The sequence below is a fragment of the Perissodus microlepis genome, chromosome 9, assembly GCF_051167445.1.
Source record: "Perissodus microlepis isolate ML-2025 ecotype Zambia chromosome 9, ASM5116744v1, whole genome shotgun sequence".
NCBI classification, from domain to species: Eukaryota; Metazoa; Chordata; class Actinopteri; order Cichliformes; family Cichlidae; genus Perissodus; species Perissodus microlepis.
The window spans coordinates 27,532,515-27,549,852 of NC_140469.1; the positions used below are offsets into that span (position 1 = coordinate 27,532,515).

At 37.7% G+C, this 17,338-nt stretch overlaps 2 protein-coding genes across 2 annotated transcripts; both read left to right on the forward strand.

Moving 5' to 3' along the window:
* Positions 1-3,752: 3,752 nt before the first annotated feature.
* LOC146380653 (uncharacterized) lies at positions 3,753-5,219 on the forward strand. Its single transcript, XM_084940194.1, has 4 exons — positions 3,753-3,910; positions 4,007-4,112; positions 4,357-4,431; positions 4,554-5,219. The coding sequence occupies exons 1-4, from the start codon at positions 3,838-3,840 to the stop codon at positions 4,726-4,728; spliced, it is 429 nt and encodes a 142-aa protein (XP_084796320.1). The 5' UTR covers positions 3,753-3,837; the 3' UTR covers positions 4,729-5,219.
* Positions 5,220-7,260: 2,041 nt separating this feature from the next.
* On the forward strand, positions 7,261-8,779 carry LOC146380654 (uncharacterized). The gene is made up of 4 exons (XM_084940195.1): positions 7,261-7,406; positions 7,502-7,607; positions 7,895-7,969; positions 8,092-8,779. The coding sequence occupies exons 1-4, from the start codon at positions 7,334-7,336 to the stop codon at positions 8,264-8,266; spliced, it is 429 nt and encodes a 142-aa protein (XP_084796321.1). The 5' UTR covers positions 7,261-7,333; the 3' UTR covers positions 8,267-8,779.
* The last annotated feature ends 8,559 nt before the right edge of the window (positions 8,780-17,338 follow it).

A 17,338-nucleotide genomic window follows, 5' to 3' on the forward strand; every position in this document is an offset into this window, starting at 1 on the left:
CCTGATCAGTTTCACCTACAGTATATCTGTTTCCTTCCCATCTGTGCCAAATATATGATGTGTGTGTGTGTCTGCATTTACAGTCCAATCATATCTTTGTAGAATGACGGGGCTTGTTTTCTACAAATTTATCAATGTCATTGTATGTAAAAGTGCCCTTAATTTATTTTCAGTGGTCCGTAGTTAGAATAGAATAGAATAGAATAGCTTTTTATTGTCATGTTACAAGAACAATGAAAGGCAGTTTGGCATTTCTCCATGTGTGTGAAGTACACAATAGCGTAAGTATTTACACAATAACAGACAAATTTACATTTACACAAGAAAGATATGTACAAGATATAGATCTACAGAGACTGCAGATCATGTTTATGCTGTAACTGAAGGCTCTTTTGACGTTGTGACGGTGCATCATGAGACCACAGCACACTTGTGACTGCATACTTTAGCATGCCCTGCCCAGAATGATTGCCAAAGATTATGTGTCACGAATGCCTCAGAGGTAATTTCACAAAATGAGATAAGCTAAAAAAAATTTTTTTTAAAGTTTTGATTCATAAGTTTTTTTTTTTAACAGAGATTCCTTTTTAGTTTTACAGTCCAGTTTAGATGAAATTTAATTATTGATCCAGAGTCTTTGTTCTTTATCAAATCCTCAATAAATCCTCAGTCAGTAAAATGAATCTTGCCATAGGAATATATTTGAGGAGTCCTAACACCCACAATCTAACAGTCTGGGAACCCCATGACCACATTGAGGACTGAAACTGTGCAATGAAAGTGTTTCTAATTTAACCGTCTCTAAATTCCCCTGAGATCAGAATTTAAAAATAAGAGAAAGAATAAGGAAAAAGCAGGAAGAAGGAAGAGAGTGATCACTTCTCCTTTCAGGCCTTTAATATACTTTAATATTCAACATAAGAGAAAGAGAACGTAAGAGGAAGATCTGTAATCACACAAATGTTAAATGGACTGATTCTTATATAGCGCATTTCTACTCTCCCGGAGCACTCAAAGCACTTTATACAACATGCCACATTCACACAAGAACTATTTCTATGCTTTTAAGTGTTTTCTAACTAACATTCACTCACATTATAACTCCGATGGATGCAACTTGTGGTTAGGATCTTGCCCATGGACATTTGGCATGCAGACTGGAGCAGACAGGGATGACCTGCTCTACCTCCTGAGCTACAGCCAGCTGTCTGCTTCTGAGGTGTTGGTAGCTAATCTCAGCTTTACATCACACAAATCATTGTTCTAGTCCAATCAGCTTTCTCTCAGCCTTCTTAAGGCCTCCACTCTGCGTACTTTAAATCTCGCTGAGCATCTGTCATTCTCCCTTGCAGATACTTTCATGCAACCCACCTCCTCCTGATCACCGTCTCTCCCTCATCACTCATCATTCAAGCTTCCATCTTCATCTCCACCATCAGTGTTTAGATTCAGGGGCATCCGCCCCAATCCCTATCACAGCTGGGAATCCATTCTGCTGCGATGGATCATCGAAGTCTAACCGCCAAATATTTCAAACTGAATTCAGTTTTTTCAAATGTAATAAATCATGTTCAATTCCTTCTAATGATCTCCCCTTATTGAAATGTTGTCAGTTCACTGAGCTATCCAGAAACAACTGGAAAAGGAAGACCAACAGTGACAATTTAATCTCATATTTGTCAAGCTTTAAGAATACGGTAAAGTCTGGAAGTCTGTTTGCGCTTGTCGCTGTTGTCCTGGTAGCTGTGAATGTGTATGGGTCAGACGGTAAATTTAAATTTCATATAAACTCTGTTTGATGGTTCAGATGGTTGTGTTTTATTTAAAAATGCATTTAATTAAAATATAATTTCAGCTTCAACAGGAAAGCTGGCTACTTGCAGTACAAACGTCACCGTTAAGTAGCCAAGGGCAACGTATCCATGTGTCAGTGCAGTCATGTAAGTAATACGCTGTATTGTGTCGAATTTTTACGGTAAAAAATGAATTTAATCCATGTTGCAATCAGGCTATAACATGACAAACTCTGAAGCAAGAGAAGCGCAGTGAATACTTCCGGATGCAATATGAATGTGTGCTGCACTGACGACACAGAGTCAACGCGTCCAGTTGAGTTCCTCAGATTAGCGGAAGTGAAGTGCAGCAGACAGCTACAGATAAAAAGAAAGAAAAAACTCTGGTTTACAGTTGGTCTGAAGGAGGAAATTAGCTATAAAGGTCAAAAGTGTTTCACTGATGATATGTGTTTATCTTTGGTAAACATGCTTAAAGCTTGACTTTATTACAGCAGAAGTACGTCTGAGCACAGATTCACTTTTTGGCTGTTCAAGAAACTGACAGTCCGAAGAAGCTGCTGTTTGGTAAACCTGCTTATTTAGGTTGTTGTGGTTGATGAAATACACTTTTATGGCAAATTAGAGTGTATGTATCCGGATGAATTAGTGGTTATTTTTGTCTCTTGTCTTCTCTTTTTCCTACTTTTGTCTGAACTTGGACTTCCTTTGGTGTGATTAAGATAAATGGCTTGTCTGTTGCTTCTTGTGTCTCATCTTTTCTGGATGTTTTGGAGATTATGTATCGGAATTTCAGGAGCATGACCATGCCTCCAAACATGCTCTTTCCTGTTGTCATCTATATAGGTTCCCTCAGTTCTGCAAGCTGTTCATTCTCATTTACGTGCCCCACCCTCCCTCCCTACTTGTTTTACATGGGGATCTGGCAGCTCGGGAGCCGTCGCCAGTCCCCTTTGAGGCCTTCTCCAAACTGCAGCATGTCAAAGCATTCACTGTTACCTACCAAAACGCTGTGAAAACCTAAACTGAGGACGTGGGCCCAGCTAGTGAATGTTCATTTGCCTTTTTATAAAAAATACTGTTGGAAAAAAATGACCCGGAGTGGTATTACACCAAATACTGATGTGAGTTTTTGATATTTATTGTACTTTACATGTAGTTTGCTGTTTTCTACGAATGTATTAATCTCATTAGTTTTAAAAACATCCTCACTTTACTTTCAGTGCTCAGTATTTTACATACATCTAGAAAAAAGTGTATTTCCATTTAACTGGATGAGTTGGACATTCTTCAATTTCACTTCCCGTTATTTGCAAACTTTTCAAACCTAGGAAGACGTTCTTCTGTTTCCCCCAGACGCTGGCGTTGCACAGTTTCTTGCACATGGGTGGGAGGTCAGAGGTCGATGTGGTGACATGCCCATGCGTCACAGTACCCGAGCACACTTGTGACTGCACACTTTAATGTGCCCTGCCTACAATGATGACCAACGGTTTTGTATCATGAATGCCACAGAGGTGACTTTCAAAAAATAAGAATCACTTAAAGCTTTTAATCATGAATTTATATAACTGAGAATTTTTGCACTTAAGGAATGATTTGTTTGAATTAAGTTAGACAACAGATTCAGTCTTTCCTCTTTATTAGTTCTTCAAATAAATCAAGTCATCAAAAAAAATAAAAAATAAAAAACTTGCCATAAGCATGATTTGAGGACTCCCGACACCCACAATATGATCGTTGGGGAAAAGCCATGACCAAATTTAGGATTGACATTGTGCAATGAAAGTGGTTTCGGATGTAAGAGTCTTGGAATTCCCCTGAAATCAGCGTTAAACTTATTCATTCATGAAAAAAGGAGCATAGATAGGAAAAGAGAAGGAAGAAAAAAACCCAGAGGGATCACTTCTGCTTTTAGCGCCTTTAAGTATCCAACATCTCAAGACATTTGTCAGTACATCCAGCTCTCCGGAGACGAAGGGAGAAGAAAGACCAACAGATACTCATTTACTGTTTAATCTCGTATTTATCAAGCTTTTTAAAAATGGTGAAGTCTGGAAGTCTGTTTGCACTGGTCGCCGTTGTCCTGCTGGCTGTGGCTGTGTCTGGATCAGATGGTAAGCTAACCTTTAGAAAAACTCTGTTTATAATCTCTCAGGCTTTGTTTTGTATAAAAATACATTTCAATTAAAACTTAATCCCTGCTTCAACAGAAAAACTGGCCACTTGCTGCAAAACTGTCACCAATAAGGAGATTACAGAGCCGATCTTGGGATACTTGGTCCAGAGAGCAAGGCGTCCGTGTGTCAACGCAGTCATGTAAGCAGCACTTTAAACACCTTAAAGCAACAATTAGACTCCTTAAAGATTGTTAAAGATAAATAAATAGCAGCCTTTTCAGCTTGATGCACTTTATATAGTCTGAAGACCCATTTTAGTAGTTTTTCCAATAATTTTCTTAATTGTGTGGCTTTTAATCAATCAAATTCAATACTATTAAACAAACTTAAAGATAATGTATTTGTTGAAGTATAAATACTTAATTTGCTTGTCATTTCTGCAGCTTTCAGACACAGTCCGGTCTTTTCTGCATCAATGGGAGAGCTCCTTGGGTTCGTGCCACGATTGTTGCATTCGAGTAAGTTTAACATCACCATTCATTCACTCACATGCTCACTTGGACTTCTCGCCACTAATGGAATCAGTCCTTCAGTTACAAACCTGAAGTCTCATGTTTTTCTTTTTTTGTTTTTCCCTCAGGAAAGCTAAAGCCCAGTCCACTACACCGTCTGTGGCCACTACATCTCCAGTCTCCCTTCTCTCCATCATAACATCAACCGCCTCTCCTTCATCATCTTCCACGGCTTTACCTTCCTCCTCAGCAACCTCTGAGATGTCAGCTGGCGAGACCTTTTCAGAAAGCAGGAACGAGTAGGACGCCATCTGATGAAGAAAGAACAAAGTCAAAAATTAGTAATAATTACTGATAATTTATTGTTAAATTATTAGGGTGAATATGTATTTGAATCCATTCATTAAAAGTAATTGTTTTAGTCTAATTTAATTTATCTGTGCTTCTACAGTACAGGAGAAACATTTTATAGGAAAGTGAATTCGTCAGTGTTTACATGTTACTGTGTGGAAAGGTTTTACATTTTTATTGCCACATGCCGGCATGTCTTGATGAAAAATAGAGATATTTATTTACTTGAAATATTGTAACTTAAAACTGAGTTGTGCAACCACTATGGTTAGAATTTTGATGTTGCATTAAGTATTCATCCATAATTATGATCTATACGTAGATCAAACAAATGCATTTTGGTGAAATTAATTTGTTGAGAAAGTGTCATGAGATATTTATTTAATGCAATAATTTTGTTGTGAAGATTGCGACGGACAGAAATAAACACTGAATTAATGATGGTCCTGCATCCATCTTTTTATTTCCTTTTTAGCAGAACCTTTCTTTATCTGTTCAGACCACATTCAGTGGCTCATGCAGTTGTGCAGCTGCAGCTTCATATGACTGTAGCTGTTTTCACATATTAAGTTCAAACACTGTGAGAGTATCAGAACTGTCTGAAACTATTCTGGGTAATTAGAACACAGCGGGAGACAAATAATCACATTTTTTTGATCTCAGCACACATGCATTCACTTTTTATTCCCCTATCGTCCTCTGTAAAGATGGCTCAGCTGAGTGTAGTGAGGTAACAGTGTTGTCTGTCATCAGTCCTCCTTCATGTCTTTTGTTTTCGGGTAGTATCCTGTCTAATTGTATGGTGGTGTAATTAATAACGCCTGGATCTCAGCAGTCCCCCTGAACCTATGACACATACAGATGCATTAACCAGCTGCAAACACATGCTAATCAGCACTAAATAAAAATGTGTATAAGCAAAGTCAACACGCCCAGCCTAGTTACTCAGATCAGTGGAAGGGAAGTGTAACAGACAGCTACCGACGAAAAAACGAGAGTCTGGTTTACAGCTGGTCTGAAGGAAGAAATTAGTTGTAAAGCCACAAACCGTTTCATTAATCAGATGTGTCTATATTTTGTAAACCTGTTTACAGCCTGAATCTGCTACAGCAGAAATCAGCATTTTAACACATTTTTACACGACTCGCTTTTTGGCTGTTCAAGAAACTGACAATCCCAGAAGATCCTGCTTGATTCACATGCTTATTATTTTAGGGTAAATCTGAGGATATTGTTGATAAAATACAAAGGAAATTATCGAGTTTAAATAACAATTTATTTGTGTTCCCCTGTCTTTGCCCACCTTGGTGGGGGTTTGTTGTCTTTTTCATATTTATCTTTAAGTTACTTCCTTTTTCAACTTAAAAGTTATTTTTGTCTTTTTTTTTTCTTGGTTCTCTTTGTGAAGATCTGTTCTGCTGCTTACTTTCCCAATATCTGTGGTTCTTTCCCATCTGTACCTAATGAATATTTGTGTGTGTGTGAGGATGTGTGTTTATAGTCCTCTCACCTCTTAGTTGCCCACTGTACCAGCTTTATTGGATTCTTCAGTTGTTTTACTGCTTTATTCGTTTTCTTTGGATTTATTATGAGTCAAATATCATTTCACGTTTTGTTGTGTAACATGCTGATATCCTAACACAGCTGGTATGAACGATCAATCTCTTTGATGAAGAATTACATACTGTTCAGTGAAACTAATTCTCTGTGAATCTAGTAGTATTTACTTCATTATATCTTTGCAGCAGCCAATGATATCTTAATGGCCATTTGGATATTTAGATCCTTATTTTTATTTTTTTAAAGAATGCTGCTGACAGAGGAAAGAAAATAGGAAAAGGTGGGGGTAGAATGAGGAAGTACAGAACAGGATTCAAAGAAGGAGGCTGCCAAAGAAAAAGTGGGATAGATAGGGAGATGGACTATTGGAAGGCTAGGTGTACAGAAAAGAGAGCAGCGGAAAGGAAGAAGTGGAATTGGAAAGTGGAAGTTTGAGGAACTGATCAATGAAGAAAATGAGAAAGTGGAGGATAACTGGAGTAAAGAGACTGAAGTGCACAGGATTAGTAAGAAACAAGTGAGAGCAAGTCTAAAGTGGATGAAGAAGCCAAGCATACGGACTGTTCCTTTAATTAAAATGAGAGATTTGTCTTTGTCTTCTGCTGTCTGTATCTCATGTTTTCTGGATGTCTGTTCATTTAAATTGTAGCTCCTGCAGGACTCCTAACAGCCACAGTCTGATACTTAGAAAACCCCATTGACCAAATTTCCGTCTGAAAGTGTGATGAAAGCGCTTTCGGATGTAAGTTCGTCAGAATTCCTCTTAAATCAGCATTAAAGTCATTCACGTGAATGAAAAGAAAAGAGAAGAAAATCAGAAAAAAAGAAGGATGATGACTAACCCGGAAGGATCACTTCTGCTTTCGGTGCCTTTAAGTATCCAACATCTTAAGACGTTTGTCAGTACATCGAGCCCTCCGGAGACAAAGGGAGAAGAAGAACCAACAGATACTCATTTACTGACTATTTAACTTCATATTTATTAAGCTTTTTCAAAATGGTGAAGTCTGGAAGTCTGTTCGCGCTGGTCGCCGTTGTCCTGCTGGCTGTGGCTGTGTCCGGGTCAGGTGGTAAGTTTAAATTTCAGATAAACTCTGATAAAGTTCCTTGAATTTTATTTTATATAAAAATGCATTTAAGTAAAATTAAATTCCTGCTTCAACAGTAAAGCTGGCCTCCTGCTGCACATCTGTAGCCAATAAGAAGATCACAGAGCCGATCTTGGGATACTTGGTCCAGAAAGCAAACGCTCCTTGTGTCAACGCAGTCATGTAAGTAATATTTTGACTCCTTAAAGCAATGACTACAGTACAAAAAGACAGTTAACATTTAATAGATCTTTGCTTTTCCAGTTTAACATACTTTGACTTAGTCCAAAATTTAATGGTATTTCATTTAATTTTCTAAAATGTGTGGTTTTAAATTAAGCTTATTGTTCAAAACTTTAAAAGAATTAAAGCAAAAACCAACATACTCGCTTGTTAATAATGAGTTAGTTGTATATAAAAAAATAATGTTTTTGAAGTACAAATACTTAATTTGCTTGTCATTTCTGCAGCTTTCAGACACAGTCCGGTCTTTTCTGCATCAATGGGAGAGCTCCTTGGGTTCGTGCCACGATTGTTGCATTCGAGTAAGTTTAACATCACCATTCATTCACTCACATGCTCACTTGGACTTCTCGCCACTAATGGAATCAGTCCTTCAGTTACAAACCTGAAGTCTCATGTTTTTCTTTTTTTGTTTTTCCCTCAGGAAAGCTAAAGCCCAGTCCACTACACCGTCTGTGGCCACTACATCTCCAGTCTCCCTTCTCTCCATCATAACATCAACCGCCTCTCCTTCATCATCTTCCACGGCTTTACCTTCCTCCTCAGCAACCTCTGAGATGTCAGCCGGCGAGACCTTTTCAGAAAGCAGGAACGAGTAGGACGCCATCTGATGTAAACACCTCTGCAAACCCCGGGATATTAGTAAAACAAACAAAAATAAACCCAGAAAAGGCCTTTTAAATAAATGTTAAAATTACTGGTACATTGTTAATAATGTATTGTTAAATTATTTGGCTGAATATGTAGTTTCTTTCAATTTGTTAGAAGTGAAATTATTTCACAGAAGAACTGAATTAATCTGTGCTGATGCAGAAGAGGAAAAAAATATCAGAAAGTGTATTTATAAGTATTTATATGTTACTTTATTCAACATCTAGAAGAGTTTTAGGCTTTTATTATTACTATATGCAGCGTGTCTTGATGATAAATAAAGATATTTATTTACTTGAAATACTGTCATGACTTAAAGGTTAAATTGAGCAACCATGATGGTTGCAAGTTTGAGTTTGCATTCAGTATTGCATTCTGATATAATCCATATATTCCTTTTTCCAGTATTCTGAGAAAGTGTCATGAGATATTTATTTATTTGAAATCTTCATTAAATTGTGATCGACTGAAATAAACACTAAATTAATGGTGATCTTGCATCCACCTTTTTATTTCCATGTGTGAGCTTCTGACATTCTTTTATGTAAAATAAGCAAAAAGGTACAGACTAGACATGCATGCCTGTCTTTTTCCCTTCAGGCCACCTTCAGTGGCTCATGCAGTTTTGCATTAACCTTAAAAGGGGAATCAGGACAAACAGAGAGTTCCTGCAGGTGCATGTACACAGACTGGGCAAAAGCCACTACTAATCATGAGAGTGTGGCACCAGAAAACACAATTACTTAAATATAATTAGATTTTACTTATATAAAGCCAGTAAACAACAACATCAGTCACCTGATTTATATCGTAAGTTAAAGACCCTGCAGTTATACAGAGAAATTACCAACAATCACATGATTCCCTTTAACAAAACACTTGGCAACAGTGGGAAGGGAAAACTCCTTTTAACCGGAAGAAACCTTCTACAGAGCCAGGCTCAGGGAAGGGCAGCCATCCACCATGGCCGTTTGGGGGTGAGGGGAGGAAGACAAGACTAAAGACACTCTGTGGAGAAATATTGAAAACACAAAGAGAGTAAAAAGAGGCGAGTGAATTAGGGGAATTCCCCAGTAGACTGGGGTTATTGCAGCATAACAAAGAGAGGGTTCAAGGTCATCTGAGCGAACCTAACTATATGTTTTCTCAAAAAGGAAAGTTTGAAGCCTAATCTTAAAAGTAGAGATAGTGTCTGTCTCCTGAATCCAAACTGGAAGCTGGTTCCACAGAAGAGGGGCCTGAAAACTGAAGGCTCTCCCTCCCATTCTACTTTTAAATACTCTAGGAACAACAAGTAAGTCTGCAGTGTGAGAGCGAAGTGCTCTAATAGGGTGCTAAGTTGCTATGAGGTCTTTAAAATATGATGGGGGCCTGCCTGATTATTCAACAACCAGTATGTGATGAACAGGATATTAAATTAAATTAGTGAGTACTAATGGTGCAGCATTTTGGATTAATTGAAGGCTTTTCAGGGAGTTTTTAGGACTTCCTGATAATAATGAATTACAGTAGTCAAGTCAAGAAGTAATAAATGCATGAACTAGTTTTTCAGCATCACTCTGAGACAGGATTTTTCTAATTTTGGAGATGTTGCACAAATGGAAGAAAGCAGTCTTACATATTTGTTTAATTTGTGCATTGAAGGACATGTCTTGGTCAAAAATGACTCCAAGGGCCCTCACAATGTTACTGGAGGCCGAGGTAATGCCATCCAGAGTCAGAATCTGGTTAGATACCACATTTCGAAGATTTTTAGAGTCAAGTACAGCAAGCTCAGTTTTATCTGAATTAAAAAGTAGGAAATTGCAGGTCATCCACATTTTTATGCCTTTAAGACATTCCTGCAGTTTAACTAATTGCTGTGTGCCATGTGGCTTCACGGATGGAAAAAATTGGGCATGATCTGCATAGCAGACTATTGCCAAGGGAAGGCATATACAATGTAAATAGATGTAGTCCATGGAACACAGTGCAACGCCATAATTAACCTTAATATGTGCAGAATACTCCCCATTTACATGAATAAATTTGGGTCTATTAGATAGATAGGACAATATCTACCTAATAGAAACAGTCCATGTTTGAAAGAAAACCTCAATCTGGATTTGGCTGCATCATTCAGCAGGAAGTATGAATGATGCCCACTTTCTTACTGTGAATTCTGCTGACTGCTACCTGCTCTGTTCTCTGGTGGACTCAGCTGGACATTAACTAGGCTTTGTACCAGGGAGCTGGCAGGGCAAAGACGGCTCAGTGTATCTTCTGACTGATTCATGTGTTGAGAAATTCAGGGTTGCAGCTAATTTCTGGAGACTCTAAATGTGTATAGAGAAAAATTTCACCTATTGGTTTGTGTGCCTGATTTTTAACTAAACGAACATAGCAATGCTGTTTTTGGAATGACTGTTTGGTTTTATTTGGAGAAGTGTATTGAAGTTGAGGGATTATTATTGATATTGTTTTAAATATATCCTCCTTACAGAGGAAAGAAGACAAGGGGACTTGGTAGTTGAATTCAAAGGAAGAGGCTACCAAAGAAAAAGTGGGATAGTCAGACAGATGGATCTTGGGAGGCTCCATGTACAGCAGAGAAAGTGGAGGAAATCATGGATTAATGATAGAAATAGAAAAGTGCTAACACGTAAAGATGTGTGGATTGCCTTTTGCTTTCCGTATGTCATGGTGTTCTGTTCATTTGGCTTTTTCTGGCAAAAAACAAACAACAACAGAACTCCAGACTTGATATTTTTCCTGTGAACATCACTACTGCCACCTAAATTTTCCAGCCACCTGTGTCTGAGTCTACTTTAAAAAAAGTGCCACTTTAAAACAGTGTCACACCAGATATTCAGCTGAGTTTTTGATGTTTAATGTACTTTACATGAAGTTCATTGTTTTCTACAGATTTACCGATGTCATTATTTTTTTTACTTTCAGGGCACAGTATTTTACATAAATCTACAGGGATTGTGGAGTGTGCTCCTGCTTTAACTCAGTGAATAGGACACACTTTAGTTTCACCATTGCTTTCACTTACTTCCTCTAATTAATAATAATAAAAAAAAATTTTCTTCTGTTTCCCCTGAACCCTGGAGCTTTCTTGCACATGGGTGGAGCTGGTGAGACATGTCCGTACGTCACAGCACTGGAACATACTTATGACTGCATACTTAACGTGCCCTGCCCAGAAATATTGCAAAAGATTTTGTGTCATGAATGCCACAGAGGTGACCTTCATCAAATGACAATGGTTAAGTGAAAAGTCTTTTAAAAAAGCATCATAAGTTATTAACTTATAGTAACTGAGAGAATTTTTGTGTTTTAGTTTAGAATAAATAACTGATCTACAGTCTTATTTCTTTATAGATTCTTCATTAAATTAATTTCCTTTATGTAGTCTATTAATAAAATAAGTCGTGTCATTAATGTGACTCGCAGCGTCTGTGGAACTCCTAACACCCCCTATCAGATACTCAAACTATTGCCAAATTTCCAACTAAAACTGTGCAATGAGTGCTTCTGGCTTGAAATGTCTTGGAATTCTTTTTTAGATTGAAAGAAAGTCAATCACATGAAGAATGAGTAAGATGACTAATTAAAAGATTGCTTCTGCTTTCAGGCCTTTAAGTATCCAGCATCTCAAGATGTTTGTCAGTTCACCAGGATCTTCAGAGACAAAAGAGAGAGGAAAGACCAACAGATAATCCTTTCTTTACTATTTAATCTAATAACTTTCAAGCTGTTTGAAAATGGTAAAATCTGGAAGTCTGTTTGCGCTGGTCGCTGTTGTCCTGGTGGCTGTGGCTGTGTCTGGATCAGATGGTAAGTTTGAATTTCAGATAGACTCTGTTTAATATCTTTCAAATTGATTTATTTTACATAAAAATGCCTTCATAAAAACTTTCAGCAGTTTCAAAGGTGTTTGAATGCTGTGAAACAGTCACCAGTAAGAAGATTATAGAACCAATCTTGGGATACACAGTCCAGAGAAAAAACCCTCCATGTGTCAATGCAGTCATGTAAGTAATATTTCAACAACTTAAAGCAATGGCTAGCGTCCTGAAAGACTAATTAACAAATGGCTGGATCTTTTTTTTGTTAAAGAATCCCTCCTAATTTAAATTAATATATTGAGGCCTTAGTTTTTTCATTTAAAGAACTGGGTACCTGGAGCTAGTACAAAGTTATAGAATGAAAGACCCATGTTAATGTTATTTCTTGATTAATTAAAAGATGTGTAGTTTTTAATTGAGCACATTATTATATATTGCTAAATTGCAACAGTAGTTCCCTCAAGTCACTTTTCAATACATTCAAAGCAACACACTCGACTGAACAATGAGCCGAGTGAATTTAATAAAATGTATTAAGTACAAATACTTAATGTGTTTGTCATTTCTGCAGCTTTCAGACACAGTCTGGTCTTTACTGCATTAATGGGAGAGCTCACTGGGTTCACGCCAAGATTGTAGAACTTGAGTGAGTTTAACATCACCATTAATTCACTCACATGCTCACTTGGACTTTTCTTCACTCATGTATTCAATCCTTCAGTTACTAATCTGTTGTCTTATAAATGTTTTTACTTTTTTTTTCAGAAGAGCAAAATCTAAATCTCGAGTCTAGCTCTTCTCAACAATCACATGCACCACCTTTCCTCCATCAGCCTCCACTGGTTTACCGTCCTCTTCATCTACCTCTGAGATGAGCACTTGTGAGACATCTGATGATGAAAATACCTCTGAACAATGTTTGTTCAAATCTTAATCTGATACAAACTAATATATTGGTGTATAATAATATACACTTGATGAACATAGTTATGTTAATTTACTATGTTGAATATCTAATGTCTTTCAATTCATTTATTGGTGGGACCATTAGTTGAATTGACTTGATCCACCGGAATAAATATTTATTACTGAGCATATTCATTCCCTCAGTATTGAGTGTACAACATTTTGTTTGCTAATACAGTCCACTAGTTTATTTAATTGTCTTTAGAAGAAATGTATTTATTGGCAATCCTGTCACAACTTTGAATCTAAATGGGAGATGTGGAGCAGCACCTGTGATCAGAAATAAAAGATGTAAATGCCATCTTGCATTCAGTGTTTCTCTTCTTCTTCAATCTGCGTCTCATCATGTATGTTTCTGACATTTTCTTCTGCAAAAGGTCAAAAAAGTATCAGAATACCTCATCAAAGACATAAAAACAGTTTTTAAAAACAGTGATACCACTTTGTTGTGAAAACCACCTGCAGACTGTGGGAGCCTATGACAGTGCGTCACTACGCTCCTACAATCATATGAAAAAGAAACTACTCCCCCATTCAGTCTGAGGTTTTACATGTCAGAATGCTAGTTAAAATGGCAATCTGGTTTCTAACAGTTTCTAAATTATTTAAATGCAAGATGAACAACAAAACGTGACATATTGCACAGCACTATTATTTTTTAACACCCACGTAGCCAAAATGCAGAAGCAGTCTGTAAAAAACTAGCGATTCAGAGGTTAAATAGCAACAAGGTCCTGCTAACCAAACGCACTTAATCACCAGCAAGTGTGTGCACCATTGTGAAATCAGAGGTTTTAGCAGTGTCTATTCAATGGGTGTTAACACAACGCTGTGTATGAAAGACACCAGCTGTGATCTCAGGGAAGCAATTGGTGCTTAATATTGGGTTATGGGGTACTTTCCAAACATTTTGAAGGCCGCCCACTCTACAGTGAGAAGTGGAGACAGTCCAGATAGCTGCCAAAAAAAAGTTCACAAGATGTTAAAGATGTTAGAGTTCATGACAGTAAAGTTAGAAAACGACTGAAAAGGAGGAACCCTTTTCTTTCTGAAATGCAAAAGAATACCAAATACAGCTCAACCATACTGAGATGTTTCGACAAAGTTTAGTTTAATCTTTTGAAAGTAAAGACTTCCTGAACTTGATGTCAGAGTATGGAATATTCCTTTCTATTTCCACCTCTCCACCTCCATTACAATATGACACCACCTCTTCATTTATTAGTGTATTTCTGTCCTCTGAACTGTCTGGAGGAGTTGCTGTTTAGTTGTGGGCCGCCTAACAGTTTTTTCTTTCTACTAAATGCTGACATCAGCTTGCTGATTCAGAGCCCAGTCATTTCTTTTCTCTGTATCATAAGTCATGTGGGTCCTGAAGCCCTGTCAAACTAGGAAGTGGTAAGCCTTTTCACTCATGTGCCGACCAGTCTTTAAATATGGTACAGTACCGCTGTCATTTTTGGTTTTTGTCAGTCCTTTTTGGTCACGTTTCTTTTCCAGACCTAGTGCATGACTCTAAAGAAGCCTGAGCAATCACAAGGTTTGCTGTCTTCTAGCTAAAAATTATTGTATTCTTAGAGCCTTTTGTCAAATAACAGACCTCAAGTCTCGATTTCAGTACTGAGCCTCCATCAGGCTGCACTTGTAGCACATAATATTTATCATTTAATATCTTTTGCACTTCTGTGTCAGAAGTGCAGATCAGTCACCAGAGCCAAGTGGTCCTTTTTATCAGGTCATTTGATCAGTACTGCATGTATTTAAGTTTAAAATAAGATAAGACTTTATTCCACAGTGGGGAAATTTGTGCATTACCACAGCTCACGTACAGATAGCAGAAGAATACAAAGAGTATACCAAGAATATAAAGTCACAGAATACAAAATAAATAAGATAATACAATATACAATATATACAACAGTAGCTGAGGTTCTGTGTACACGCTTACACAGTATGTGTTATGGATGGAGGGTTGTGGAGATATGCAAGTAATAAAGTTAAACTATGCTACTATTACTATTACTATGTAAGTAATAGATATCTATAAGTATCTAAGTATCTATAAGTATAGACATGTATATGCACACACACAAGCACAAATACACATACATACATACATACACAATAAATATAAAAATACATACACATATACATATACATATACATGCACAGGTCCATATATGTGAAAGATGCATTTTATGCATGAGGTGGTAATTGTGGATGACCACAGTGTCCAAGTGACTCATGACATTGTGATTGAGGAGTTATAGAGTGTAACTGCTGTCAGGATGAATGGTCTGTCAAAGCGGTCCTTCCTGCAGCGAGGTTGTTCCAGTGTCTGACTAAAGGAGCTGCTCAGTGCGCTCACAGATGTATGTATGTATATTATACCTGCTTCCCTTATAGTCTTATGACAAAGACGATACCTAGTTTTATCTATCCACAAAGCCAGAATACACATACCAGTTTTATAAACCAACCAACAACTTAACAACATGAAGACCTGGATGACCTCTAATTTCCTGCTTCTGAGGATGTGATGCATAAGAATGCCTTTAAACGACAACAGAAACATCTGTTTGTGTACAAGAAACAGCTGGATGTGTTGGCTGAAGGTGCTATCAGGAGGCCACTGCTACAAATTCTCTGTTTATGCTCAGCTCAAATCAAAATGTAAATGTATGTTTTTTTAATGGTATAATTATTTCTGTAATTCTTACAGAACTTTATTTTATTTCAACAAGATTGACCTATATCTATTTCCTTGACCCATTCAGTCAAAAAAGTGCTCACATTATGTGGATAATGGGGTGGTATGTTTTCTAACAGCAAGTGTGTGTTAACAAGTTGCTATCATTAGTAAGAGACAAATAGAATTTTAATTTCACATGAGGACTGAAGCAGAAACTCCTCAGTGCAGAGGAGTCCAATATGGAAGCCATATTTGTCATAGGGCCCTGGACGCCAGTGCATGGAAATGGACCTGGAAGTGAGGAGTGAATATAAGGAGGTGAGAGGAATACTGATTCTGTGGATGGAGGTAGTAAGACTCTGGGGAGGGAAACCGAGTGAGGGTCCGTGAGGTGAGTAAATGAGCTTCCAACCCTATTTTATTCTTATGATCCAGAGGAGATGATGGGCAGGAGGACAGGTGGGTGAAACAGTGAGTAGTTTTGATCCCAAGGAACAGATTGCAGGGAGGTGTGGAGAATCTTACCAAGCAGACCAGCATCCAGGTCATTGAGCTGCGGGTGAGCAAAGCGGTGACTTGATGAGGAAACTGTGGGCACAAGAAAACCAGGTCAGTTAAAACCATGAGCATGAACAGAAGAAGCAATGAGGCCTGGTTACCACCATGAGGTAGCTGACGAACTGGTGGAGAAATGATGACAGTGTTGGTCTTAAATACAGCCTCGCTGACTAACTAGATGCCAGGTTAGTAGGGAAAAGTGTGGAATCAGGAAGCAGACACGGGTTAACACAGGAAGCCAGTGGAGAAACACCAGACTCTCACTCAAGTCTTGACAATATTATAATCACATCCAATAATTCCAATAAAAATACTCAAAAAAATGCACCAACAGCACAAACCTAGACAGGTCCAGTTCATTGATTTAGGGCCATGGGCCTAAATTTAAGCCCAGATAAAAGTGAATACAGCTGTAGCCAATAGCTACGAGGAGGGCAAATTAAATAACACGCCAACACCATTTTCCCCCTGATAAACTGCCAAAGTCACGGCTGAAACTTAGAGGAGACCGAGCGTTCTCTGTTGCAGCGCCGATGCTTTGGAATAACCTTCCTCTCCATATTAGACAGGCTACATCAGTACCAGTTTTTAAGTCTTTATTAAAAACCTATTTTTATTCCCTGGCTTTTAACTCTGTGGGTAACTGACTTTTTTTATTTTTATTTTTTATTTATTTTTTTTATAATTTTTTTGCTATGTCTGGTTTTATTACTATGTGCATATTAGTATTGTACAGCACTTTGGTCTACCAGGTGTGTTTTTAAAGTGCTATATAAATAAATGATGATGATGATGATGATGAATATGGCTGAAGAGGAATATTTTAACTGGGGGATTTACTCAGTCAGAAAAGTGTCTGAAAATTTTGATCGTTGCGTGTGTGGTTCATCAAACTAACACGATCAACAACTTCATATTTTTGTCACAATTTACATTTCCTCCAGAGCAGAGTGTGAAACTTTTCTGATCTT

Excerpts from the sequence above, each read along its gene's own strand:
- LOC146380653 (XM_084940194.1), top strand. The coding sequence starts at position 3,838 with ATGGTGAAGTCTGGAAGTCTGTTTGCACTGGTCGCCGTTGTCCTGCTG. Across the intron at positions 4,113-4,356 it reads CCGTGTGTCAACGCAGTCAT|CTTTCAGACACAGTCCGGTC; the intron begins GTAAGCAGCACT and ends TCATTTCTGCAG. Across the intron at positions 4,432-4,553 it reads GCCACGATTGTTGCATTCGA|GAAAGCTAAAGCCCAGTCCA; the intron begins GTAAGTTTAACA and ends TTTTTCCCTCAG.
- LOC146380654 (XM_084940195.1), top strand. The coding sequence starts at position 7,334 with ATGGTGAAGTCTGGAAGTCTGTTCGCGCTGGTCGCCGTTGTCCTGCTG. Across the intron at positions 7,407-7,501 it reads GGCTGTGTCCGGGTCAGGTG|TAAAGCTGGCCTCCTGCTGC; the intron begins GTAAGTTTAAAT and ends CTGCTTCAACAG. Across the intron at positions 7,608-7,894 it reads CCTTGTGTCAACGCAGTCAT|CTTTCAGACACAGTCCGGTC; the intron begins GTAAGTAATATT and ends TCATTTCTGCAG.